This window comes from Scyliorhinus canicula, chromosome 12 (genome assembly GCF_902713615.1).
Source record: "Scyliorhinus canicula chromosome 12, sScyCan1.1, whole genome shotgun sequence".
Classification (NCBI taxonomy): Eukaryota; Metazoa; Chordata; class Chondrichthyes; order Carcharhiniformes; family Scyliorhinidae; genus Scyliorhinus; species Scyliorhinus canicula.
Window position 1 is genome coordinate 56,156,515 of NC_052157.1, and position 26,859 is coordinate 56,183,373.

The 26,859-nt window shown below is 56.3% G+C and overlaps 1 protein-coding gene across 7 annotated transcripts in view; it reads left to right on the plus strand.

Moving 5' to 3' along the window:
• The window catches only part of LOC119975278 (myristoylated alanine-rich C-kinase substrate-like), a 113,217-nt gene that overhangs the window by 31,341 nt on the left and 55,017 nt on the right, over positions 1 to 26,859 (plus strand). For all 7 annotated transcript variants that reach the window (XM_038814988.1, XM_038814987.1, XM_038814990.1 and 4 more), the window contains 2 exons: positions 11,255 to 11,278; positions 13,535 to 13,597. In XM_038814988.1, the coding sequence (XP_038670916.1) occupies positions 11,255 to 11,278; positions 13,535 to 13,585 (75 nt within the window). In that variant the 3' untranslated portion in view covers positions 13,586 to 13,597. The remainder of the gene's footprint in view (positions 1 to 11,254; positions 11,279 to 13,534; positions 13,598 to 26,859) is intronic.

Consider the following 26,859-nt stretch of genomic DNA (forward strand, 5'->3'; position numbering starts at 1 on the left):
TTGACCCTCTGAACGTAGGCAAGCAGCTCCCTCAGTACTGACTCATCCTGCCAAGTGCAGACATCTCCCGTCAGTATTGACCCTCTGACAGTGAACGCAGTCCCCTCCAGTACTGACCTCTGACAGTGCAGCACTCCCTCAGTACTGGACTCATCTGACAGTGCAGCACACACCCTCAGTACGAATCCTCTGACAGTGCAGCACTCCCTCAGTAACTGACCTTCTGACAGTGCAGCACTCCCTCATGTACTGACCCTCTGACACGTGCAGGCTACTCCCTCAGTAGCTGACCTCATCTGGACAAGTGCAAGCATCACCCTCATACTGACCCTCTGACAGTGCAGCACTCCCTCAGTACTGACCCTCTGACAGTGCAGCACTCCCTCAGTACTGACCCTCTGACAGTGCAGCACTCCCTCAGTACTGACCCTCTGACAGTGCAGCACTCCCTCAGTACTGATCATCTGACAGTGCAGCACTCCCTCAGTACTGACCCTCTGACAGTGCAGCACTCCCTCAGTACTGACCCTCTGACAGTGCAGCACTCCCTCAGTACTGACCCTCTGACAGTGCAGCACTCCCTCAGTACTGACCCTCTGACAGTGCAGCACTCCCTCAGTACTGACCCTCTGACAGTGCAGCACTCCCTCAGTACTGACCCTCTGACAGTGCAGCACTCCCTCAGTACTGACCCTCTGACAGTGCAGCACTCCCTCAGTACTGACCCTCTGACAGTGCAGCACTCCCTCAGTACTGACCCTCTGACAGTGCAGCACTCCCTCAGTACTGACCCTCTGACAGTGCAGCACTCCCTCAGTACTGACCCTCTGACAGTGCAGCACTCCCTCAGTACTGATCATCTGACAGTGCAGCACTCCCTCAGTACTGACCCTCTGACAGTGCAGCACTCCCTCAGTACTGACCCTCTGACAGTGCAGCACTCCCTCATTACTGATCATCCGACAGTGCAGCTCTCCCTCATTATTGACCCTCTGACAGTGAAGCAGTCCCCCAGTACTGACCCTCTGACAGTGCAGCACTCCCTCAGTACTGACTCTCTGACAGTGCAGCACACCCTCAGTACTGACCCTCTGACAGTGCAGCACTCCCTCAGTACTGACCTTCTGACAGTGCAGCACTCCCTCTGTACTGACCCTCTGACAGTGCAGCACTCCCTCAGTACTGACTCTCTGACAGTGCAGCACACCCTCAGTACTGACCCTCTGACAGTGCAGCACTCCCTCAGCACTGACCCTCTGACAGTGCAGCACTCCCTCAGTACTGACCCTCTGACATTGCAGCACTCCCTCAGTACTGATCATCTGACAATGCAGCACTCCCTCAGTACTGATCATCTGACAGTGCAGCACTCCCTCAATACTGACCCTCTGACAGTGCAGCACTCCCTCAGTACTGATCATCTGACAGTGAAGCACTCCCTCAGTACTGACCCTCTGACAGTGCAGCACTCCCTCAGTACTGACCCTCTGACAGTGCAGCACTCCCTCAGTACTGATCATCTGACAGTGCAGCTCTCCCTCAGTACTGACCCTCTGACAGTGAAGCACTCCCTCAGTACTGACCCTCTGACAGTGCAGCACTCCCTCAGTACTGACTCTCTGACAGTGCAGCACACCCTCAGTACTGACCCTCTGACAGTGCAGCACTCCCTCAGTACTGACCCTCTGACAGTGCAGCACTCCCTCAGTACTGACCCTCTGACAGTGCAGCACTCCCTCAGTACTGACCCTCTGACAGTGCAGAACTTCCTCAGTACTGATCATCTGACAATGCAGCAATCCCTCAGGACTGACCCTCTGACAGTGCAGCACTCCCTCAGTACTGACCCTCTGACAGTGCAGCACTCCCTCAGTACTGACCCTCTGACAGTGCAGCATCTCCCTCAGTACTGACTCTCTGACAGTGCAGCACACCCTCAGTACTGACCCTCTGACAGTGCAGCACTCCCTCAGTACTGACCCTCTGACAGTGCAGCACTCCCTCAGTACTGACCCTCTGACAGTGCAGCACTCCCTCAGTACTGACCCTCCGACAGTGCAGCACTCCCTCAGTACTGACCCTCCGACCGTGCAGAACTTCCTCAGTACTGATCATCTGACAATGCAGCAATCACTCAGGACTGACCCTCTGACAGTGCAGCTCTCCCCCAGTACTGACCCTCTGACAGTGCAGGAATCCCTCAGGAATGACCCTCTGACAGTGCAGCACTTCCTCAGTACTGACCCTCTGACAGTGCAACACTCCCTGAGAACTTACACTCCGACAGTGCAACGCTCCCTCGATACTGACCCTCTGACAGTGCAGCACACCGTCAGTACTGACCCTCCGACAATTCAGCACTCCCTCAGTACTGACTCTCTGACAGTGCAGCACACCCTCAGTACTGACCCTCTGACAGTGCAGCACTCCCTCAGTACTGACCCTCTGACAGTGCAGCACTCCCTCAGTACTGACCCTCTGACAGTGCAGCACTCCCTCAGTACTGATCATCTGACAGTGCAGCTCTCCCTCAGTACTGACCCTCTGACAGTGCAGCACTAGCTCAGTACTGACTCTCTGACAGTGCAGCACACCCTCAGTACTGACCCTCTGACAGTGCAGCACTCCCTCAGTACTGACTCTCTGACAGTGCAGCACACCCTCAGTACTGACCCTCTGACAGTGCAGCACTCCTTCTATACTGACCCTCTGACAGTGCAGCACTCCCTCATTACTGATCATCCGACAGTGCAGCTCTCCCTCATTATTGACCCTCTGACAGTGAAGCAGTCCCCCAGTACTGACCCTCTGACAGTGCAGCACTCCCTCAGTACTGACTCTCTGACAGTGCAGCACACCCTCAGTACTGACCCTCTGACAGTGCAGCACTCCCTCAGTACTGACCTTCTGACAGTGCAGCACTCCCTCTGTACTGACCCTCTGACAGTGCAGCACTCCCTCAGTACTGACTCTCTGACAGTGCAGCACACCCTCAGTACTGACCCTCTGACAGTGCAGCACTCCCTCAGCACTGACCCTCTGACAGTGCAGCACTCCCTCAGTACTGACCCTCTGACATTGCAGCACTCCCTCAGTACTGATCATCTGACAATGCAGCACTCCCTCAGTACTGATCATCTGACAGTGCAGCAATCCCTCAATACTGACCCTCTGACAGTGCAGCACTCCCTCAGTACTGATCATCTGACAGTGAAGCACTCCCTCTGTACTGACCTTCTGACAGTGCAGCACTCCCTTAGTACTGACCCTCCGACAGTGCAGCACTCCCTCAGTACTGACCCTCCGACAGTGCAGCACTCCCTCAGTACTGACCCTCCGACAGTGCAGCGGTCCCTCAGTACTGACCCTCTGACATTTCAGCACTCCCTCTGTACTGATCATCTGACAATGCAGCACTCCCTCAGTACTGATCATCTGACAGTGCAGCACTTCCTCAATACTGACCCTCTGACAGTGCAGCACCCCCTCAGTACTGATCATGTGACAGTGAAGCACTCCCTCAGTACCGAACCTCTGACAGAGCAGCACTCCCTCAGTACTGACCCTCTGACAGTGCAGCACTCCCTCAGTACTGATCATCTGACAGTGCAGCTCTCCCTCAGTACTGACCCTCTGACAGTGAAGCACTCCCTCAGTACTGACTCTCTGACAGTGCAGCACACCCTCAGTACTGACCCTCTGACAGTGCAGAACTTCCTCAGTACTGACCCTCTGACAGTGCGGTACTCCCTCAGTCCTGTTCATCTGACAATGCAGCAATCCCTCAGTACTGACCCTCTGACAGTGCAGCACTCCCTCAGTACTGACCCTCCGACAGTGCAGCGCTCGTTCACTACTGACCCTCCGACAGTGCAACTCTCCCTCAGTACTGACCCTCCGACAGTGCAGCGCTCCCTCAGTACTGACCCTCTGACATTGCAGCACTCCATCAGTACTGATCATCTGACAATGCAGCACTCCCTCAGTACTGATCATCTGACAGTGCAGCACTCCCTCAATACTGACCCTCTGACAGTGCAGCACTCCCTCAGTACTGATCATCTGACAGTGAAGCACTCCCTCAGTTCCGACCCTCTGAAAGTGCAGAACTCCCTCAGTACTGACCCTCTGACAGTTCAGCACTCCCTGAGTACTTACCCTCTGACAGTGAAGCACTCCCCCAGTACTGACCCTCTGACAGTGCAGCACTCCCTCAGTACTGACCCTCTGACAGTGCAGCACACCCTCAGTACTGACCCTCTGACAGTGCAGCACTCCCTCAGTACTGACCCTCTGACAGTGCAGCACTCCCTCAGTACTGACCCCCCGACAGTGCAGCACTCCCTCAGTAATGACCCTCCGACAGTGCAGCACTCCCTCTGTACTGACCCTCGGACTGTGCAGCACTCCCTCAGTACTGATCATCTGACAGTGCAGCTCTCCCTCAGTACTGACCCTCTGATAGTGAAACACCTCCCCAGTACTGACCCTCTGACAGTGCAGCACTCCCTCAGTACTGACCCTCTGACAGTGCAGAACTTCCTCAGTACTGACCCTCTGACAGTGCGGTACTCCCTCAGTATTGATCATCTGACAATGCAGCAATCCCTCAGTACTGACCCTCTGACAGTGCAGCACTCCCTCAGTACTGACCCTCTGACAGTGCAGCACTCCCTCATTACTGATCATCCGACGGTGCAGCTCTCCCTCATTATTGACCCTCTGACAGTGAAGCAGTCCCCCAGTACTGACTCTCTGACAGTGCAGCACTCCCTCAGTACTGACTCTCTGACAGTGCAGCACAACCTCAGTACTGACCTTCTGACAGTGCAGCACTCCCTCAGTACTGACCTTCTGACAGTGCAGCACTCCCTCTGTACTGACCCTCTGACAGTGCAGCACTCCCTCAGTACTGACCCTCTGACAGTGCAGCACACCCTCAGTTCTGACCCTCTGATATTGCAGCACTCCCTCAGTACTGATCATCTGACAGTGCAGCACTCCCTCAATACTGACCCTCTGACAGTGCAGCACTCCCTCAGTACTGATCATCTGACAGTGAAGCACTCCCTCAGTACCGACCCTCTGACAGTGCAGCACTCCCTCAGTACTGACCCTCTGACAGTGCAGCACTCCCTCAGTACTGATCATCTGACAGTGCAGCTCTCCCTCAGTACTGACCCTCTGACAGTGCAACACTCCCTGAGAACTTACACTCCGACAGTGCAACGCTCCCTCGATACTGACCCTCTGACAGTGCAGCACACCGTCAGTACTGACCCTCCGACAGTGCACCTCTCCCTCAGTACTGACCCTCCGACAGTGCAGCGCTCCCTCAGTACTGACCCTCTGACATTGCAGCACTCCCACAGTACTGATCATCTGACAATGCAGCACTCCCTCAATACTGACCCTCTGACAGTGCAGCACTCCCTCAGTACTGATCATCTGACAGTGCAGCACTCCCTCAGTACTGACCCTCTGACATTGCAGCACTCCCTCAGTACTGATCATCTGACAATGCAGCACTCCCTCAGTACTGATCATCTGACAGTGCAGCACTGCCTCAATACTGACCCTCTGACAGTGCAGCACTCCCTCAGTACTGATCATCTGACAGTGAAGCACTCCCTCAGTACCGACCCTCTGACAGTGCAGCACTCCCTCAGTACTGACCCTCTGACAGTGCAGCACTCCCTCAGTACTGATCATCTGACAGTGCAGCTCTCCCTCAGTACTGACCCTCTGACAGTGCAACACTCCCTGAGAACTTACACTCCGACAGTGCAACGCTCCCTCGATACTGACCCTCTGACAGTGCAGCACCCCGTCAGTACTGACCCTCCGACAGTGCACCTCTCCCTCAGTACTGACCCTCCGACAGTGCAGCGCTCCCTCAGTACTGACCCTCTGACATTGCAGCACTCCCACAGTACTGATCATCTGACAATGCAGCACTCCCTCAGTACTGACCCTCTGACAGTGCAGCACTCCCTCAGTACTGATCATCTGACAGTGAAGCACTCCCTCAGTACCGACCCTCTGAAAGTGCAGAACTCCCTCAGTACTGACCCTCTGACAGTGCAGCACTCCCTGAGTACTTACCCTCTGACAGTGAAGCACTCCCCCATTACTGACCCTCTGACAGTGCAGCACTCCCTCAGTACTGACCCTGTGACAGTGCAGCACACCCTCAGTACTGACCCTCTGACAGTGCAGCACTCCCTCAGTACTGACCCTCTGACAGTGCAGCACTCCCTCAGTCCTGACCCCCCGACAGTGCAGCACTCCCTCAGTAATGACCCTCCGACAGTGCAGCACTCCCTCAGTACTGACCCTCCGACAGTGCAGCACTCCCTCAGTACTGACCCTCTGACAGTGCGGTACTCCCTCAGTACTGATCATCTGACAATGCAACAATCCCTGAGTACTGACCCCCTGACAGTGCAGCACTCCTTCTGTACTGACCCTCTGACAGTGCAGCACTCCCTCATTACTGATCATCCGACAGTGCAGCTCTCCCTCATTATTGACCCTCTGACAGTGAAGCAGTCCCCCAGTACTGACCCTCTGACAGTGCAGCACTCCCTCAGTACTGACTCTCTGACAGTGCAGCACACCCTCAGTACTGACCCTCTGACAGTGCAGCACTCCCTCAGTACTGACCTTCTGACAGTGCAGCACTCCCTCTGTACTGACCCTCTGACAGTGCAGCACTCCCTCAGTACTGACTCTCTGACAGTGCAGCACACCCTCAGTACTGACCCTCTGACAGTGCAGCACTCCCTCAGCACTGACCCTCTGACAGTGCAGCACTCCCTCAGTACTGACCCTCTGACATTGCAGCACTCCCTCAGTACTGATCATCTGACAATGCAGCACTCCCTCAGTACTGATCATCTGACAGTGCAGCACTCCCTCAATACTGACCCTCTGACAGTGCAGCACTCCCTCAGTACTGATCATCTGACAGTGAAGCACTCCCTCAGTACCAACCCTCTGACAGTGCAGCACTCCCTCAGTACTGACCCTCTGACAGTGCAGCACTCCCTCAGTACTGATCATCTGACAGTGCAGCTCTCCCTCAGTACTGACCCTCTGACAGTGAAGCACTCCCTCAGTACTGACCCTCTGACAGTGCAGCTCTCCCTCAGTACTGACTCTCTGACAGTGCAGCACACCCTCAGTATTGACCCTCTGACAGTGCAGCACTCCCTCAGTACTGACCGTCTGACAGTGCAGCACTCCCTCAGTACTGACCCTCTGACAGTGCAGCACTCCCTCAGTACTGACCCTCCGACAGTGCAGAACTTCCTCAGTACTGATCATCTGACAATGCAGCAATCCCTCAGGACTGACCCTCTGACAGTGCAGCACTCCCTCAGTACTGACCCTCTGACAGTGCAGCACTCCCTCAGTACTGACCCTCTGACAGTGCAGCTCTCCCTCAGTACTGACTCTCTGACAGTGCAGCACACCCTCAGTACTGACCCTCTGACAGTGCAGCACTCCCTCAGTACTGACCCTCTGACAGTGCAGCACTCCCTCAGTACTGACCCTCTGACAGTGCAGCACTCCCTCAGTACTGACCCTCCGACAGTGCAGCACTCCCTCAGTACTGACCCTCCGACAGTGCAGAACTTCCTCAGTATTGATCATCTGACAATGCAGCAATCACTCAGGACTGACCCTCTGACAGTGCAGCTCTCCCCCAGTACTGACCCTCTGACAGTGCAGGAATCCGTCAGGAATGACCCTCTGACAGTGCAGCACTTCCTCAGTACTGACCCTCTGACAGTGCAACACTCCCTGAGAACTTACACTCCGACAGTGCAACGCTCCCTCGATACTGACCCTCTGACAGTGCAGCACACCGTCAGTACTGACCCTCCGACAATTCAGCACTCCCTCAGTACTGACTCTCTGACAGTGCAGCACACCCTCAGTACTGACCCTCTGACAGTGCAGCACTCCCTCAGCACTGACCCTCTGACAGTGCAGCACTCCCTCAGTACTGACCCTCTGACATTGCAGCACTCCCTCAGTACTGATCATCTCACAATGCAGCACTCCCTCAGTACTGATCATCTGACAGTGCAGCACTCCCTCAATACTGACCCTCTGACAGTGCAGCACTCCCTCAGTACTGATCATCTGACAGTGAAGCACTCCCTCAGTACCGACCCTCCGACTGTGCAGCACTCCCTCAGTACTGACCCTCTGACAGTGCAGCACTCCCTCAGTACTGATCATCTGACAGTGCAGCTCTCCCCCAGTACTGACCCTCTGACAGTGCAGCACTCCCTCAGTACTGACCCTCCGACAGTGCAGAACTTCCTCAGTACTGATCATCTGACAATGCAGCAATCCCTCATGACTGACCCTCTGACAGTGCAGCACTCCCCCAGTACTGACCCTCTGACAGTGCAGTACTCCCTCAGTACTGACCCTCTGACAGTGCAGCTCTCCCTCAGTACTGACTCTGTGACAGTGCAGCACTCCCTCAGTACTGACCCTCTGACAGTGCAGCACTCCCTCAGTACTGACCCTCTGACAGTGCAGCACTCCCTCAGTACTGACCCTCCGACAGTGCAGCACTCCCTCAGTACTGACCCTCCGACAGTGCAGAACTTCCTCAGTACTGATCATCTGACAGTGCAGCAATCCCTCAGGACTGACCCTCTGACAGTGCAGCAATCCCTCAGTACTGACCCTCTGACAGTGCAACACTCCCTGAGAACTTGCACTCCGACAGTGCAACGCTCCCTCGATACTGACCCTCTGACAGTGCAGCACACCGTCAGTACTGACCCTCCGACAATTCAGCACTCCCTCAGTACAGACCTTCTGACAGTGCAGCACCCCCCCCCCCCCCCCCCCATACTGACCCTCTGACAGTGCAGCCCTCCTTCAGTATTCATTGGATTGGAAAATTGCACATGTCACTCCAATTTTTAGAAAGGGTGAAAGAGGGAAGGCATGGAATTACTGATCAATTAGCGTAATGTATGTAGTGGGGATATGGTTGGAGTCTATAATCAGGGACGGGCTGGCTGAACAGCTTGGCAATGCTGGTCTGTGAGTGTAGGCCAACGTGGATTATTGAAGGGAAGGTCATACCTGACTCAACTTTTTGAATTTTTTGAAGAGCTGATCCGAGGTCGTGGACAGGGTAATGTCTAAGTATGTAATTTGTATGGACTTGCGGAAGGCGTTTGATAAAGTGCCAGACAAGAGACAGTTAACTAAGATGGAAGCCCATGGAGCTGAGGGCAATTATTGACATCGTTCGGAAATAGTTTATGCGGCAGGGGACAGAGAGTGGGGATATTGGGTAATTCCTTGAATTAGCAGGATGTGACTCGTGGTGTACCAGAGGGATCTGTGTTGGGGGCCTCAATTATTCCCACTGTTCATTAATTACTTGGATGATGGTATGGAAGGTCATACGAATTTGCGAATGATGCAAAGTTATGTGGCTTTGTAGACAATCTGGATGATTGCATAAAATTGCAAGGAAATATTGACAGACTAGATGAATGGGCAAAATTCAATGGAATTCAATGTAAGTAAGTGTGAGGTTGTCCATTTTGGAGCAATAAAGGACAGAGCAGAATATTTTAGAAATGGAAAGAGGTTAGGTACAGTGGATGTCCAAAGACACCAGGGTGTTCAAGCGCATAGATCCTTAAACTGACAGGAACAAATGCAGAAAATAATCAAAAAGGCTAATGGAATGTTAGTATTTATGTCTACATAATTGGAATGTAAAGACACAGGGGTTATGCTGCAGCTTTACAAAACCCTGGTTAGACCCCACTTGGAGTCACTGTGAGAGGTTCTGGGCACCACACCTTAGGAAGGATATATTGAGGGCAGCACGGTGGCGCAGTTGGTTAGCCCTGCTGCCTCACGGCGCCGAGGTCCCAAGTTCGATCCCGGCTCTGGGTCACTGTCCGTGTGGAGTTTGCACATTATCCCCGTGTTTGCGTGGGTTTCACCCCCACAACACAAAGATGTGCAGGATAGGTGGATTGAACACGCTAAATTGCCCCTTAATTGGAAAAAAATGAATTGTGTACACTAAATTTTTTTTAAAAAAAAGAAGGAAGGATATATTGGCCTTGGAGGGAGTGCAACATTTGTTTACAAGAATGATACCTGTACTACAGGGGTTCAGTTATGAGGAGCGATTACACAAATTAGACCTATTTTCACTAGAATTTAGAAGGTTAATGGGTGATCCGATCGAAGTATTCAAGACATTAACAGGGAAAGACAGGGTAGATGAAGATAAACTATTTCCATTGCTTGGAGATTCTAAAACATAGTCTAAAGATTAGGATAGACTGTTCAGGAGAGATGTTGGGAAAAACTTCTTTATACAAAGGGTGGAAGAGGTTTGGAATTCTCTCCCACGAATAGCAGTTGATGCTAGATCAGTTGTTTATTTTAAATCTGAGAGAGATTTCTGTTAAGCAAGGGCAAAGGCAGGTATATGGAGTTCGGTCACAGATCAGCCATGGTCTCATTAAATGGCGCAGCTCCAACAATGCTCAAGAAGGTCGACAGGAACAAAAATACAATTGATCAGGATTGATTCCCGCACCATCCTCCACATGGTTGTGGGACGTGGGTCTGTGTCTGTGATTCTCCACATGGTGATGGGACGTGGGTCTGTGTCTGTGATACCCCCACAAGGTGATGGGACAGGGGTCTGTGTCTGTGATTCCCCCACACCGTGATGGGACGTGGGTCTGTGTCTGTGATTCCACCACATGGTGATGGGACGTGGGTCTGTGTCTGTGATTCCCCCACACGGTGATGGGACGTGGGTCTGTGTCTGTGATTCCCCCACACGGTGATGGGACGTGGGTCTGTGATTAACCCACACGGTGACGGGACGTGGGTCTGTGTCTGTGATTCCCCCACACGGTGATGGGACGTGGGTCTGTGATTAACCCACACTGTGATGGGACATGGGTCTGCGTCTGTGAATCACCCACACGGTGGTGGGACGTGGGTCTGTGTCTGTGATCTACCAACACGGTGATGGGACATGGGTCTGTATCTGTGATTCCCCCACACGGTGATGGGACGTGGGTCTGTATCTGTGATTCCCCCACACCGTGATGGGACGTGGGTATGTGTCTGTGATCTCCCTGCTTCTGTGTCAGTTGTTGATTCATATGACCTTATTTTTATTCAGTCAATGATCTTCTCACACTGATTTGTATCTTTCTTTCCCGGGCAGTTCTTCTGGATCTTTGTCAGAAAGGTGAGTTTGAGAAAGCTTTACCCCACCCTTTAGCACAACTCTCGCCTGTCCTGCACTAACCCCTTTCATGTCTGATTGGAGATTCTGAGGGTTGCTCTGTCTCTCTGGCTCCATTTTCCTGTGACGGTCATGCTTTCAAAGGTGTTTTCCCTTACGTCACCTGTGAGTGTATATCACTCACACTTGGAGGTGAGGAATCCCTTTAAAAATAAACCCCGGACCCAAAGCCTCATTGAGAAAAGGTTAGTTTATTTCAACCCACTGCTCTGGAGCTGACCTCTGAAAAGATAAATTGATCAAGGCACACACACAATTTATCAATCCACATATACACATTCAGATTCATCGATGAAGCGAAAACACTTCTTTCTCATCAACAACCATCTAGCTTCTTCCACTTTCGGTGCGTGCCTCCAATGTGATTCAAAGGTGTGCGTTGTGCAGCCTGAGGGTTTTGGTCTTCAGTCTTCCGTCTTTGTCCAGCAGCTGTAATGGATTTCCCAACTGAAATGGCTTTACCTTCTGACTTTGTGAATGGGGGGCGCGGTTGCGGAGTGGAAGAGGTTACATTCGTCCTGTCTAGACAGGCTGATATACATACACAGCGAGTAATTAGGAAAGTTAATACAATGTGAGGGGAATTGGATTGGATTGGATTTGTTTATTATCACGTGTACCGAGGTACAGTGAAAAGTATTTTTCTGCAAGCAGCTCAACAGATCATTCAGTACATGGGAAGAAAAGGGAATTAAACAAAATTAAACAAAATTCAAGAAAATACAAGAAAATACATAACAGGGCAACACAAGATATACAATGTGATGTGACCATCAATTCACTCGGAACACGATTGGAAGTAAACTGTGGTTTTAATAGACTTACAACTGAGCCTGCCTGCGACCAGAAGAACTGAGGGCAGGCTCACACGGCTGCAGCACTTTATACTTCCGGTAGTGGGAGGGGCCATGGGTGGAGCCATGGGCGGAGCCGAGGGTGGAGCCCTGTACAAGCTCCTCATCTCCCCCTGTGAGCAGAGCCGCACAACGGCTCACAGACAGAGCCCACAAGGACACAATACAATACAGTAGAGACAATACAATACAGTGTGAATTACTTTCACCACCCAATGTAACTACATAAGCATTGGCATCGGGTGAAGCATACAGGTTGTAGTGTTAATGAGGTCAGTCAATAAGAGGGTCATTTAGGAGTCTGGTGACAGTGGGAAAGAAGCTGTTTTTGAGTCTGTTTGGGCGTGTTCTCAGACTTCTGTAGAACATGCACAAACAGACTCAAAAACAGCTTGATTACAAAAGTAGGAAGTACAGAATTGATTACAAAAGTTGGAAGGTTATGCTTCAGTTGCACACGGCATTGGTGAGACCACATCTGGAGTATTGTGTACATTATCAGTCTCCTTATTTAAGGAATGATGTCAATGTGTTGGAAAAAGTTCAGAGCAGGTTTCTCAAACTAACACCAGGAATGGGCGGGTTGTCTGATGAGGAAAGGTTGAAGAGGTTTGGTTTGTATCGGCTGGGGTTTAGATAGTGAGAGGCCACTTGATCGGAACCTTGACGATCCTGGGGGGTATTGACAGGGTGGATGTGGAGGGGATCCTGCCTCTTGTGGGAGAATCTAGAGCTCGGGGTCACTGTTTAAAAAGATTTTAGATTAACGAGAGGAAGGTGAAAGGTCATCAGGGGGTATGGCAGGATGTGGGTCGAGTTTACAATGTAATCTGCCAGTGATCTTAATGAATGGGGAACAGGGCTCGAGTGGCTGTACTCCTGATCTGAATTCAGAATGTTGGTCTGAGTTATTATTCAAATGAACAGCGGAATGCCCTGGTTTTAGCCTGGGCAATCAGAGCAGTCCAGGATTGGCCCCTTTCTCCTTTTTGGTCTTTCAAACTCATTTATTGCAAAACATTACAAATGGCAGAGCGTGCAATACATTTCAACAATAAATTTCACCCACACAGTGATGGGATCTGGATCTATGATTCCCCCACACGGTGATGGGACGTGGATCTATGATTCCCTCTCATGGTGACAGGACGTGGGTCTGTGATTCCCCACACAGTGACGGGACGTGTGTCTGTTATTCCCCCACACGGTGATGCGACGTGTGTCTGTGATTCTTCCACATGGTGATGGAATGTGGGTGGCTTGTATCTGTAAATTGCTTTGGACTTTATTGGTTGACTTGGTGTTTTAACCTGAATCACATCTCCACGCTTTTCATTTCTTCCAGTACGCAACAGAAACAAGCGGCGAAGGAAGAAAAGAAACGACTAAAGGATGAGAAGAAAGCAGAGTAAGGAATAGTTCTCGTTAGCCTCCCGACCGCGCATCCCTCAAACATCGCAGTGTTACTTGCACACAATGTCTGCCCCTTCAGATTTGGCGATTTCAGTCTGGTCCAATTGTGGAGTCCTTCATTGCAGTGTGAATGTAAGCCTACTTGTGACAATAATAAATATTATTATTATGTTGCAAACTTAAACAGGCTTGATGATGAGGTGCCATCCCCCCCAAATCTATGGGCCATGGACTCCCAACCCTCTGATCTTTCTCCTCATCTTGGATCAAAATGGCTGAATCCTCTTCCTGGGAATGTTTCAATGAGATCGCACATTATTCTCCCAAACTCCAGGGAATTGGATTCAATTTGTTCAGCCTCTCTTCAGAGGACATTTTAGGCTTTGACCCAGTGACCCTTTGCTCCACCTTCTCCAGTGCAAGTTGTTGCAATACCCTGGATGAGTGCCCAGTCAGTTACAGCCCCAGAGTCCAAACGTAACTGAATTAAACAATAATTTGTGTTTTCCTGAGATCTTTAACTTGGGAGGGGGAGCAGTAGAACAAAACAGTTCTCTGTTGTGGTTGTGGCCTCTGTCGTCACTGGCCTTCTCTGAATGCAACTCTCCAGAGAATTTGTCCATATAAGTGATCCGGGTCAGTGTAACTCTGACCTCCAACCACCGGATGAAGCTCACACAGAAAACTTAGGTCAGTGCAATTCCTACCTCCGACCATCAGACGGAGCTCCCATCTCCCTGAGATATTACTGGAAGTTCAAACCAGAGAATTTTAGAGTGTCTTTCATTTGTCCGATCTCTGTACAGAAGTCCCAGCTGTATTAAAAAAAGCGTTCGCAGATTTGATTCTTCACAGCCATTCAGACAGAGGAATTACAGAATCACAGACCTGGTTGAGAAACTGCTTGCAGTGTTTCACTCCAGAAATTTCCCTTCATAGGTCTGACAGTAGTCTGTCTTTTAAAGAAGAGTGCCTTAACGATCTGGCTAGGAGCTTTTAAAAATGCTTGGCAGAGAGAGAGCATAGATAGAGAATCTTCCAGCTGCTTCCAGGCTGAACTTTACCTTAGAATTGAGGACAAAAAGGAACTCTCCCAATGGCCCGCCTTTCTTCCGGGAAGATTCTGAATGGCTCCAGCAATTTTCATGCAACAACGTGAGATAGTTTAGAATTCCAGCCATCACTGCTCTGCCACAGACCTTAAAAGGGAAGTCCTGGGCAAGTCCATTAAACAAGGGGTGTTACAGAGATCATTTTAAGAGATAGAGCTGAAACCTGTCAGCACAATGCAGGCTCTTGGGCTGAGTATGATTTCCATTTCCCAACTGAACAGCCTGGTAATAATAATAACTTTTATAATAATCTCTATTGTTACAAGTAGGCTTACATTAACACTGCAATAAAGTTACTTTGAACATCCCCTAGTAGTCATATTCCGGCGCCTGTTCAGGTACACCGAGGGAGAATTCAGACAAATTACCTAACAGCACGTCTTTTGGGAGTGTGGGAGGAAACTGGAGTACCAAAAGAAAACCCACGCAGCCAGGGGGAGAACATGCAGACTCTACCCAAGCTGGGAATCTTACCTGGGACCCTGCTGCTTTGAAGCAACAGTGCCAACCACTGTGCGACTGTACCGTGCTCTAGCTCCTCCCATTAGTCATTTCATCTTACCCAGCTGAAACACAATGGTTGGGATTCTCTGTCCCACCAACTGGCCAATGGTGTTTCCCATTGTGGGGAGCCTCACAGCGCAATGGAGAATCCCACCAGTGGAGCATCTAGCCCAATGTATCCAATTAACTATTCCACAGGGAACCCATCTTAATCCAAACAAAAATCCATTAGCCCATGCTTTTTCATTGTCTCAATTGCCCCTCTGGCTCCCAACAACATCGTTGCCTTTTAAACCAGGATTTTTAAAAACATGATTGCAGCAGTCACACACACACACTCTAACCTCGGCATTTAACCCTTACTGCACCAAATACCAATAACACTATATCTCTGAAATTCCTACATTCATCACAAAGTATATGCTTCCTTAAATGTGGAAACCAATTCCGTGCACACTATTTCAGTCGGAGTTTCACTAAGAACCCTGTACAATTGGTGCAAGGTTTAATTAACCCTGTACTCCAATCCCCTTGCAATAAAGACCAAAATATAATTTCTCTTCCCAATTGCTTGCCGTAGCAGCATGCAAACTTTCTGTGTTCCTTGTTATTGCGAGAAAAGACCAGACCCCAACAGTTGCAAGGATATCGGACAGAAGCCCCAATATTTAAGTTAGCTTGTGAGGCTGTGACGAAAGGATTCTTCACTCCAAGAGTGATACCATGCACAAATAGGCTATGGTATATTCAAACAAACTCTATTACTTTCTCCACTCAGGAAAAAACCCATCTCAGGTCAAAATCCACTTTTAATTACTGTTAGCAGAGCAAGGAATACTTGCTGTAAAGAAATGTCTTGGATTAACTGCGTTGAGAGTGAGAGAGAGAGATTCTTCATCAACCTGGGTCAAACTATTGTTTAACCTGTCAGCATTTGGCAAAAAGGTGCTTCTCTTGTTCACATCACCAAGCTAAACTGAAAATGAAACTCAACACCTGACTGTTTCAAAGCATGGCTCCTCCTATTAACTCATCATTTAACTAAAGCTGAGTACAATGTCTCTAATTATCTACTCCCCAGGGAACTTTCATTATATTAAGAAAATTCAATTAGCCCAAATTTCACGATGCTTTAATTATCCATTTTGAAGCCACAAAACCTGGCTGCCTTTCAAACCAGGTTTTTAAAAAAATGACTGAAGCAGTCACATACAGACTCTAACCCAGGCCTTAGAACCCTGACTGCATCAAATACATATAATACATATAATCCCTGCACTCATCACACTGATACAAACACACCCAGGTTACTCATCTGAGCCATTAACATTTATAAATTGCACACCTCTTAAGAAAAAACATAGGGGCTGGATTCTGCAAAAACTGGCACGATGGCCGGGACCTGATGCCAAAAACGGCTCGGATCACTCCAGCGTCGGGCCCCCTCCAAACGTCGCAAAGTCTCCGGGCCCGAATGGGCCAGCAGCGGCGTGACGCCTTTGCAACAGCGTCACCCGCCGTGGACGCGCGGCGTCACAGTACAAAAGACGCGCCCCCCCACCCCCCCGGAAGACCCGCTAAGCTGGATGCCCGCCGCACAGCCCCAAGGTTCCAGAAATGCGACATCGAGGCGCTCCTGGACGCAGTAGAGGAGAGGAGGGAGGCCCTGTACCCCAGTCATGGCCGCAGGGTCGCCCCACGCCTCAGCTGGCGCCTGTGGAGGGAGGTGGCAGAGGCCATCAGCGCTGTGGTCGTAACACCAAGGACAGGCAGCCAGTGCCACAAGAAGGCGAATGGCCTCGTCAGGGCAGCCAGGGTGAGTACCCCCCCCCCACCCGTGATGTGTGGCACACCCCCACGTGCAACCAACCCTAACCCGAATGTGCTGCGCAGCTCTGCCAATATACGCGCAACCGCTGGCATGCATTCATATACCTGTCTAACACTGTTGCCCTTTACCCCTGCCATCCACCCGCCCGCCCGCCCCCCACAGGAGAAGCGCACACACAACAACAGGGAACGTGAGAGGACTGGAGGGGGCCCAGCTTATGAGAGACCACTCACCGTTCATGAGGAAAGGGCCCATGAACTGGCAGGCGGACTTGAGGACCGGGAGGTTGCCGATGCAGAGGTCGGGGGCCCACCAGCAAGTGAGACATCCACGGCCCGTACCCATTCCCCCATAACCCCCCTCCCCATATCCCCCCTCCCCATATCCCCCATCCCCATATCCCCCCTCCCCATATCCCCCTCCCCTATATCCCCCTCCCCATATCCCCTTTCCCCATACCTCCCCTCCCCATATCCCCATATCCCCCCTTCCCTATATCCCGCCTCCCTATATCCCCCTCCCCCATATCCCCCCTCCCCATATCCCCCCTCCCCCATATTCCCCCTGCCCATATCCTCCCTCCCCATATCACCCATATCCCCTCTCCCCCATATCCCCATCCCCCATATCCCCCTCGCCCATATCCCCCAAATCCCCTCTACCCTATATCCCCCCTCCCCCATATCTCCCTCCCCATAACCCCCCTCCCCCATATCCCCCCTCCCCCATATCCCCCCTCCCCTATATTCCGCCTCCCCATATCCCCCCCCCATATTCCCCCTCCCCATATCCCCCTCCCCATATCACCCATATCCCCTCTCCCCTATATCCCCATCCCCCATATCCCCCAGCCACCAAACCTGGGACGAGGGAAGAGGATGATGGCTGGCCTGCAGCAGCTGCAGACGCAGGTGGAGGCGTGCGCCCGCGTCCAGGAGCTGAGAGTGATGCAGGTCATGCGTGCCACCCAGGCTGAAACCGCACGGGTGGCACCCGCGGTGGAAGCAATAGGGGTGACGGTGTCAGACATGGGGAGCAGGGTGCGAGGCCTGGGGCGTTCCGTGAGGGCGGCGTGTGTGGCCCAGGACATGGCTTCCCTCTCACAGGAGGCCATGAGCCAAAGCAAGCAGGAGATGGCAGAGGCGCTCAACACCATGGCCCAGTCCCAGCAGGCCATGGCCCAGTCCCAGCAGGCCATGGCCCAGTCCCAGCAGGCCATGGCCCAGTCCCAGCAGGCCATGGCGCAGTCTCAGCAGGCCATGGCCCAGTCTCAGCAGGCCATGGCGCAGTCTCAGCAGGTCACGGCCCAGTCCCAGCAGGCCATGGCCCAGTCTCAGCAGGCCATGGCCCAGTCTCAGCAGGCCATGGCCCAGTCTCTGCAGGCCATAGCGCAGTCCCAGCAGGCCATGGCCCAGTCCCAGCAGGCCATGGCGCAGTCTCAGCAGGCCATGGCCAAGTCTCAGCAGGCCATGGCGCAGTCTCAGCAGGCCATGGCGCAGTCTCAGCAGGCCATGGCCCAGTCTCTGCAGGCCATGGCCCAGTCTCAGCAGGCCATGGCCCAGTCTCTGCAGGCCATGGCCCAGTCTCTGCAGGCCATGGCCCAGTCTCAGCAGGCCATGGCCCAGTCTCTGCAGGCCATGGCCCAGTCTCAGCAGGCCATGGCCCAGTCCCAGCAGGCCATGGCCCAGTCTCAGCAGGCCATGGCCCAGTCTCTGCAGGCCATGGCCCAGTCTCTGCAGGCCATGGCCCAGTCTCAGCAGGCCATGGCCCAGTCCCAGCAGGTCACGGCCCAGTCTCAGCAGGCCATGGCCCAGTCTCTGCAGGCCATGGCCCAGTCTCAGCAGGCCATGGCCCAGTCTCTGCAGGCCATGGCCCAGTCTCAGCAGGCCATGGCCCAGTCTCTGCAGGCTATGGCGCAGTCTCAGCAGGCCATAGCGCAGTCCCAGCAGGCCATGGCCCAGTCCCAGCAGGCCATGGCGCAGTCTCAGCAGGCCATGGCGCAGTCTCAGCAGGCCATGGCCCAGTCCCAGCAGGCCATGGCGCAGTCTCAGCAGGCCATGGCGCAGTCTCAGCAGGCCATGGCGCAGTCCCAGCAGGCCATGGCCCAGTCCCAGCAGGCCATGGCGCAGTCTCAGCAGGCCATGGCGCAGTCTCAGCAGGCCATGGCCCAGTCTCTGCAGGCCATGGCCCAGTCTCAGCAGGCCATGGCCCAGTCTCTGCAGGCTATGGCGCAGTCCCAGCAGGCCATGGCCCAGTCCCAGCAGGCCATGGCCCAGTCCCAGCAGGCCATGGCCCAGTCTCAGCAGGCCATGGCCCAGTCTCTGCAGGCTATGGCCCAGTCTCAGCAGGCCATGGCGCAGTCTCAGCAGGCCATGGCGCAGTCTCAGCAGGCCATGGCCCAGTCTCTGCAGGCCATGGCCCAGTCTCAGCAGGCCATGGCCCAGTCTCTGCAGGCTATGGCGCAGTCTCAGCAGGCCATGGCCCAGTCTCTGCAGGCTATGGCGCAGTCTCAGCAGGCCATGGCCCAGTCCCAGCAGGCCATGGCGCAGTCTCAGCAGGCCATGGCCCAGTCCCAGCAGGCCATGGCGCAGTCTCAGCAGGCCAGCGCTGAGGGCATTGGCACCATTGCCCAGGTGCTGGCCAGTGTCGCCCAGGCACGCACAGGGATAGGCAACTCCCTGAGCTCCATGGCATTGGTCAGGGGTGCGAACGGACCAGCCATCCGACGACCCCCGACACCTGGCGCTGCCAGTCCTGGAGGCCCGTGCTGGTATTGACAAGGGTTTGCAACCCGCAGACCCTTGTCAATACCAGCACGGGCCTCCAGGACTGGCAGCGCCAGGTGTCGGGGGTCGTCGGATGGCCGGTCCGTTCGCACCCCTGACCCATGTAGAGGTCCCGGGGCCATCGGGCACCCCGAGGGAGGACGAGGTGCTGGGGCCCGTCCCGGGTCCCCCTGTAGGGGAGATCCAGGAACACTGCAGCACCTCGGACCCCCCCCTTCCGTCCCAGGTGCATCTGGTGGGCAACGGGCAGGATAGGCTGGCAGCTCGCCATCCCAGTCGCCCGAGCCACAGCCTGGCCCATCTAGGCCGGGCCACCATAGGAAACGGCCGCCAAAGGGATTCCGAGTCAGAGGGCAGGAATCACAGGAGTCCACCTCCTGTTCTGCTGTACCATCTGGGGAACCACCTCGGCGTAGTCAAAGGGCCCGTAAGGCCAAACAATTAGACACTGAATAAGTTGGCACGGGTGCAGGGCACAGAGGAGTTTTAGGGGCTAGGGCACGTGTATGGACTGTTTGTCATTAAAATCACTTTCACACCTACAGAAGCTGCCTTTGTGCTCTGTCCGAAGCGTGCGGGGGTGTCATGTACGTTGAGCGGCAGTGTGTTTGTGTGAGGGGTGGTCTTACGTCGGCCCCAGGTGAGTGTGCCCCCCTTCCCCTGGGCCGCCCTCTCCATCCCCCCCAGGCAGAGGATGGGACCGTGCGCTGCAGTGTCACGGCCGCATGCAGGGATGGTCCGGGTGGATGGTGGTACTGCGGCCATGGGTCAGACATTGTCCAATGATGTGGAGCCCGGAGCTCAGCGCAGAGCGGGTCATCATCATCCTCCATGGCCTGCAATAGACACGCTTCCACCGGCGACCGTGTGAGCCCGGCCCATTGTGCTGCAGGTGGATCTGCAATGGAGGGGTGATGTGCATGCGGTGGGGTGGGTGTGGTTGGTGGGTGGGTGGGTGGGGGGGGGGGGGGGTGAGGGTGTTGGTGCTTGGTGGGTGGGAGGGCTGAGGGTGTTTGTGGTGGGTGGGTGAGGGGGGGGTGAGTGTGTTGGTGCTGGGTGGGTGGGGGGGTTAGGTTGTTGTTGCTGGGTGTGTGAGGGTGTTGGTGCTGGGGGGTGGGGGGTGAGGGGTGAGGGTGTTGGTGCTGGGTGGGTGGGGGGGTTAGGGTGTTGGTGCTGAGTGGGTGAGGGGGAGGTGAGGATGTTGGTGCTGGGTGGGTGAGGGTGTTGGTGCTGGGTGGGTGGGGGGCTGAGGGTGTTTGTGGTGGTTGGGTGAGGGGGGATGAGGGTGTTGGTGCTGGGTGGGTGAGGGGGAGGTGAGGATGTTGGTGCTGGGTGGGGGGGGTGAGGGGTGAGGGTGTTGGTGCTGGGTGGGTGGGGGGGGTTAGGGTGTTGGTGCAGGGTGGGTGAGGGTGTTGGTGCTGGGTGGGTGAGGGGGAGGTGAGGATGTTGGTACTGGGTGGGTGAGGGGGGTGAGGGTGTTGGTGGTGGGTGGGGGGCTGAGGGTGTTTGTGGTGGGTGGGTGAGGGGGGATGAGGGTGTTGGTGCTGGGTGGGTGGGGGAGCTGAGGGTGTTTGTGGTGGGTGGGTGAGGGGGTGAGGGCGTTGGTGGTGGGTGAGGGGGATGAGGGTGTTGGTGCTGGGTGGGTGAGGGGGTTAGGGTGTTGGTGCTGGGTGGGTGGGGAGGGCTGAGGGTGTTTGTGGTGGGTGGGGGGGCTGAGGGTGTTTGTGGTGGGTGGGTGAGGGGGATGAGGGTGTTGGTGCTGGGTGGGTGGGGGGGTTAGGGTTTTGGTGGTGGGTGGGTGAGGGGGGGTGAGGGTGTTGGTGCTGGGTGGGTGAGGGGGTTAGGGTGTTGGTGCTGGGGGTTTGGGGGGTGAGGGGTGAGGGTGTTGGTGCTGGGTGGGTGAGGGGGAGGTGAGGATGTTGGTGCTGGGTGGGTGGGGGTGTGAGGGTGTTGGTGGTGGGTGGGGTGGGGCTGAGGGTGTTTGTGGTGGGTGGGTGAGGGGGGATGAGGGTGTTGGTGCTGGGTGGGTGGGGGAAGCTTGAGGGTGTTTGTGGTGGGTGGGTGAGGGGGTGAGGGTGTTGGTGGTGGGTGGGGTGGCTGAGGGTGTTTGTGGTAGGTGGGGGCGGTGAGGGTGTTTGTGGTGGGTGGGTGAGGGGGTGAGGGTATTGGTGCTGGGTGGGTGAGGGGGGTCAGGGTGTTGGTGCTGGGTGGGTCAGGGGGTCAGGGTGTTGGTGCTGGGTGGGTGAGGGGGTGAGGGTATTGGTGCTGGGTGGGTGAGGGGGGTCAGGGTGTTTGTGGTGGGTCGGTGAGGGGGGGTGAGGGGGTTGGTGCTGGGTGGGTGGGGGGGGGTTAGGGTGTTGGTGCTGGGTGGGTGGGGGAGCTGAGGGTGTTTGTGGTGGGTGGGTGAGGGGGCTGAGGGTGTTTGTGGTGGGTGGGGGCTGAGGGTGTTTGTGGTGGGTGGGTGAGGGGGGATGAGGGTGTTGGTGCTGGGTGGGTGGGGGGGCTGAGGGTGTTTGGTGGGTGGGGGGGCTGAGGGTGTTGGTGCTGGGTGGGTGGGGGGGCTGAGGGTGTTTGGTGGGTGGGGGGGCTGAGGGTGTTGGTGCTGGGTGGGTGGGGGAGCTGAGGGTGTTTGTGGTGGGTGGGTGAGGGGGATGAGGGTGTTGGTGCTGGGTGGGTGGGGGGATTAGGGTGTTGGTGGTGGGTGGGTGAGGGGGGGGGTGAGGGTGTTGGTGCTGGGTGGATGAGGGGGTCAGGGTGTTGGTGCTGGGTGGGTCGGGGGGGTCAGGGTGTTGGTGCTGGGTGGGTGAGGGGGTTAGGGTGTTGGTGCTGGGGGGTTGGGGGGTGAGGGGTGAGGGTGTTGGTGCTGGGTGGGCGGGGGGGTTAGGGTGTTGGTGCTGGGTGGGTGAGGGGGAGGTGAGGATGTTGGTGCTGGGTGGGTGGGGGTGTTGGTGCTGGGTGGGCGGGGGGGTGAGGGTGTTGGTGCTGGGTGGGTGAGGGTGTTAGGGTGTTGGTGCTGGGGGGTTGGGGGGTGAGGGGTGAGGGTGTTGGTGCTGGGTGGGCGGGGGGGTGAGGGTGTTGGTGCTGGGTGGGTGAGGGGAGGTGAGGATGTTGGTGCTGGGTGGGTGGTGGGGTGAGGGTGTTGGTGCTGGGTGGGTGAGGGGGTTGGTGCTGGGTGTGTGAGGGGTGGCGAGGATGTTGGTACTGGGTGGGTGGGGGGGAGCTGAGGGTGTTTGTGCTGGGTCGGTGAGGGGGTGTGAGGGTGTTGGTGCTGGGTGGGTGGGGGGGTTAGGGTGTTGGTGCTGGGTGGGTCGGGGGGGTCAGGGTGTTGGTGCTGGGTGGGTGGGGGGATTAGGGTGTTGGTGGTGGGTGGGTGAGGGGGGGGGGGTGAGGGTGTTGGTGCTGGGTGAATGAGGGGGTCAGGGTGTTGGTGCTGGGTGGGTCGGGGGGGTCAGGGTGTTGGTGCTGGGTGGGTGAAGGGGTTAGGGTGTTGGTGCTGGGGGGTTGGGAGGTTAGGGGTGAGGGTGTTGGTGCTGGGTGGGCGGGGGGGGGGGTGAGGGTGTTGGTGCTGGGTGGGTGAGGGGGTTAGGGTGTTGGTGCTGGGGGGTTGGGAGGTTAGGGGTGAGGGTGTTGGTGCAGGGTGGGCGGAGGGGGTTAGGGGGTTGGTGCTGGGTGGGTGAGGGGGGAGGTGAGGATGTTGGTGCTGGGTGGGTGGGGGTGTTGGTGCTGGGTGTGTGAGGGGTGGTGAGGATGTTGGTACTGGGTGGGTGGGGGGAGCTGAGGGTGTTTGTGGTGGGTCGGTGAGGGGGGGTGAGGGTGTTGGTGCTGGGTGGGTGGGGGGGCTGAGGGTGTTTGTGGTGGGTTGGTGGGGGGCTGAGGGTGTTGGTGCTGGGTGGGTCAGGGGGGGTGAGGGTTTTGGTGCTGGGTGGGTGGGGGGGATGAGGGTGTTGGTGCTGGGTGGGTGGGGGGCTGAGGGTGTTTTTGTGGTGGGTGGGTGAGGGGGGTGAGGGTGTTGGTGCTGGGTGGGTGGGGGGGCTGGGGGTGTTTGTGGTGGGTGGGTGAGGGGGATGAGGGTGTTGGTGCTGGGTGGGTGGGGGGATTAGGGTGTTGGTGGTGGGTGGGTGAGGGGGGGGGTGAGGGTGTTGGTGCTGGGTGGATGAGGGGGTCAGGGTGTTGGTGCTGGGTGGGTCGGGGGGGGTCAGGGTGTTGGTGCTGGGTGGGTGAGGGGGTTAGGGTGTTGGTGCTGGGGGGTTGGGGGTGAGGGGTGAGGGTGTTGGTGCTGGGTGGGCGGGGGGGTTAGGGTGTTGGTGCTGGTGGGTGAGGGGGAGGTGAGGATGTTGGTGCTGGGTGGGTGGGGGTGTTGGTGCTGGGTGGGCGGGGGGGTGAGGGTGTTGGTGCTGGGTGGGTGAGGGTGTTAGGGTGTTGGTGCTGGGGGATGGGGGGTGAGGGTGAGGGTGTTGGTGCTGGGTGGGCGGGGGGGTTAGGGTGTTGGTGCTGGGTGGGTGAGGGGGAGGTGAGGATGTTGGTGCTGGGTGGGTGGTGGGGTGAGGGTGTTGGTGCTGGGTGGGTGAGGGGGTTGGTGCTGGTGTGTGAGGGGTGGCGAGGATGTTGGTAACTGGGTGGGTGGGGGGGAGCTGAGGGTGTTTGTGCTGGGTCGGTGAGGGGGTGTGAGGGTGTTGGTGCTGGGTGGGTGGGGGGGTTAGGGTGTTGGTGCTGGGTGGGTCGGGGGGGTCAGGGTGTTGGTGCTGGGTGGGTGAGGGGGTTAGGGTGTTGGTGCTGGGGGGTTGGGAGGTTAGGGGTGAGGGTGTTGGTGCAGGGTGGGCGGAGGGGGTTAGGGTGTTGGTGCTGGGTGGGTGAGGGGGAGGTGAGGATGTTGGTGCTGGGTGGGTGGGGGTGTTGGTGCTGGGTGTGTGAGGGGTGGTGAGGATGTTGGTACTGGGTGGGTGGGGGGAGCTGAGGGTGTTTGTGGTGGGTCGGTGAGGGGGGGTGAGGGTGTTGGTGCTGGGTGGGTGGGGGGCTGAGGGTGTTTGTGGTGGGTTGGTGGGGGGCTGAGGGTGTTGGTGCTGGGTGGGTCAGGGGGGGTGAGGGTTTTGGTGCTGGGTGGGTGGGGGGGGATGAGGGTGTTGGTGCTGGGTGGGTGGGGGGCTGAGGGTGTTTTTGTGGTGGGTGGGTGAGGGGGGTGAGGGTGTTGGTGCTGGGTGGGTGGGGGGTTAGGGTGTTGTTGCTGGGTGTGTGAGGGGGTTGGTGCTGCAGGGTGGGGGGGTGAGGGGTGAGGGTGTTGGTGCTGGGTGAGTGGGGGGTGTTAGGGCGTTGGTGCTGGGTGGGTGGGGGGGTTAGGGTGTTGGTGCAGGGTGGGTGAGGATGTTGGTGCTGGGTGGGTCGGGGGGGGTGAGGGTTTTGGTGCTGGGTGGGTGGGGGGGCTGAGGGTGTTTTGTGGTGGGTGGGTGAGGGGGCTGAGGGTGTTTGTGGTGGGTGGGTGAGGGGGGATGAGGGTGTTGGTGCTGGGTGGGTGGGGGGGCTGAGGGTGTTTGTGGTGGGTGGGGGGGCTGAGGGTGTTTGTGGTGGTGGGTGAGGGGGATGAGGGTGTTGGTGCTGGGTGGGTGGGGGGATTAGGGTGTTGGTGCTGGGTGGGTGGGGGGGCTGAGGGTGTTTGTGGTGGGTGGGGGGGCTGAGGGTGTTGGTGCTGGTGGGTGGGGGGATTAGGGTGTTGGTGGTGGGTGGGTGGTGGGTGGGGGGATGAGGGTGTTGGTGCTGGGTGGGTGAGGGGGTCAGGGTGTTGGTGCTGGGTGGGTGAGGGGGTTAGGGTGTTGGTGCTGGGGGGTTGGGGGGTGAGGGGTGAGGGTGTTCGTGCTGGGTGGGCGGGGGAGTTAGGGTGTTGGTGCTGGGTGGGTGAGGGGGAGGTGAGGATGTTGGTGCTGGGTGGGTGGTGGGGTGAGGGTGTTGGTGCTGGGTGTGTGAGGGGTGGTGAGGATGTTGGTACTGGGTGGGTGGGGGGGAGCTGAGGGTGTTTGTGGTGGGTCGGTGAGGGGTGTGAGGGTGTTGGTGCTGGGTGGGTGGGGGGGTTAGGGTGTTGGTGCAGGGTGGGTGAGGATGTTGGTGCTGGGTGGGTCGGGGGGGGTGAGGGTTTTGGTGCTGGGTGGGTGGGGGGGATGAGGGTGTTGGTGCTGGGTGGGGTGGGGGGCTGAGGGTGTTTTTGTGGTGGGTGGGTGAGGGGATGAGGGTGTTGGTGCTGGGTGGGTGGGGGGCTAAACGTGTTTTTGTGGTGGGTGGGTGAGGGGGGGTGAGGGTGTTGGTGCTGGGTGGGTGGGGGGCTAAACGTGTTTTTGTGGTGGGTGGGTGGGGGGTTAGGGTGTTGTTGCTGGGTGTGTGAGGGGGTTGGTGCTGCAGGGTGGGGGGGGGGGGTGAGGGGTGAGGGTGTTGGTGCTGGGTGAGTGGGGGTGTTAGGGTGTTGGTGCAGGGTGGATGAGGATGTTGGTGCTGGGTGGGTCGGGGGGGTGAGGGTGTTGGTGCTGGGTGGGTGGGGGGTTAGGGTGTTTGTGGTGGGTGGGTGAGGGGAGATGAGGGTGTTCGTGCTGGGTGGGTGGGGGGGGCTGAGGGTGTTTGTGGTGGTTGGGTGAGGGGAGATGAGGGTGTTGGTGCTGGGTGGGTGGGGGGTTAGCGTGTTTGTGGTGGGTGGGTGAGGGGTGAGGGTGTTGGTGGTGTGTGGGTCGGGGGGGTCAGGGTGTTGGTGCTGGGTGGGTGAGGGGGGTGAGGGTGTTGGTGCTGGGTGGGTGAGGAGGGTGAGGGTATTGGTGCTGGGTGGGTGAGGGGGCCTCCCCGGCACTCTCCCCCCCTCCCTGGCACTCGCTCTCACCCCCCCAACCCCGGCACTGTCCCCCCTTCCCCGGCACTCGCTCTCTCCCACCCTCCCCGGCACACGCTTTCTCCCCCCCCTCCCCGGCACTCTCCCACCCCTCCCCGGCACTCGCTCTCTCCCCCCCTCCCCCCCGGCACTCACTCTCACCCCCCTCCCCGGCACTCTCCCCCC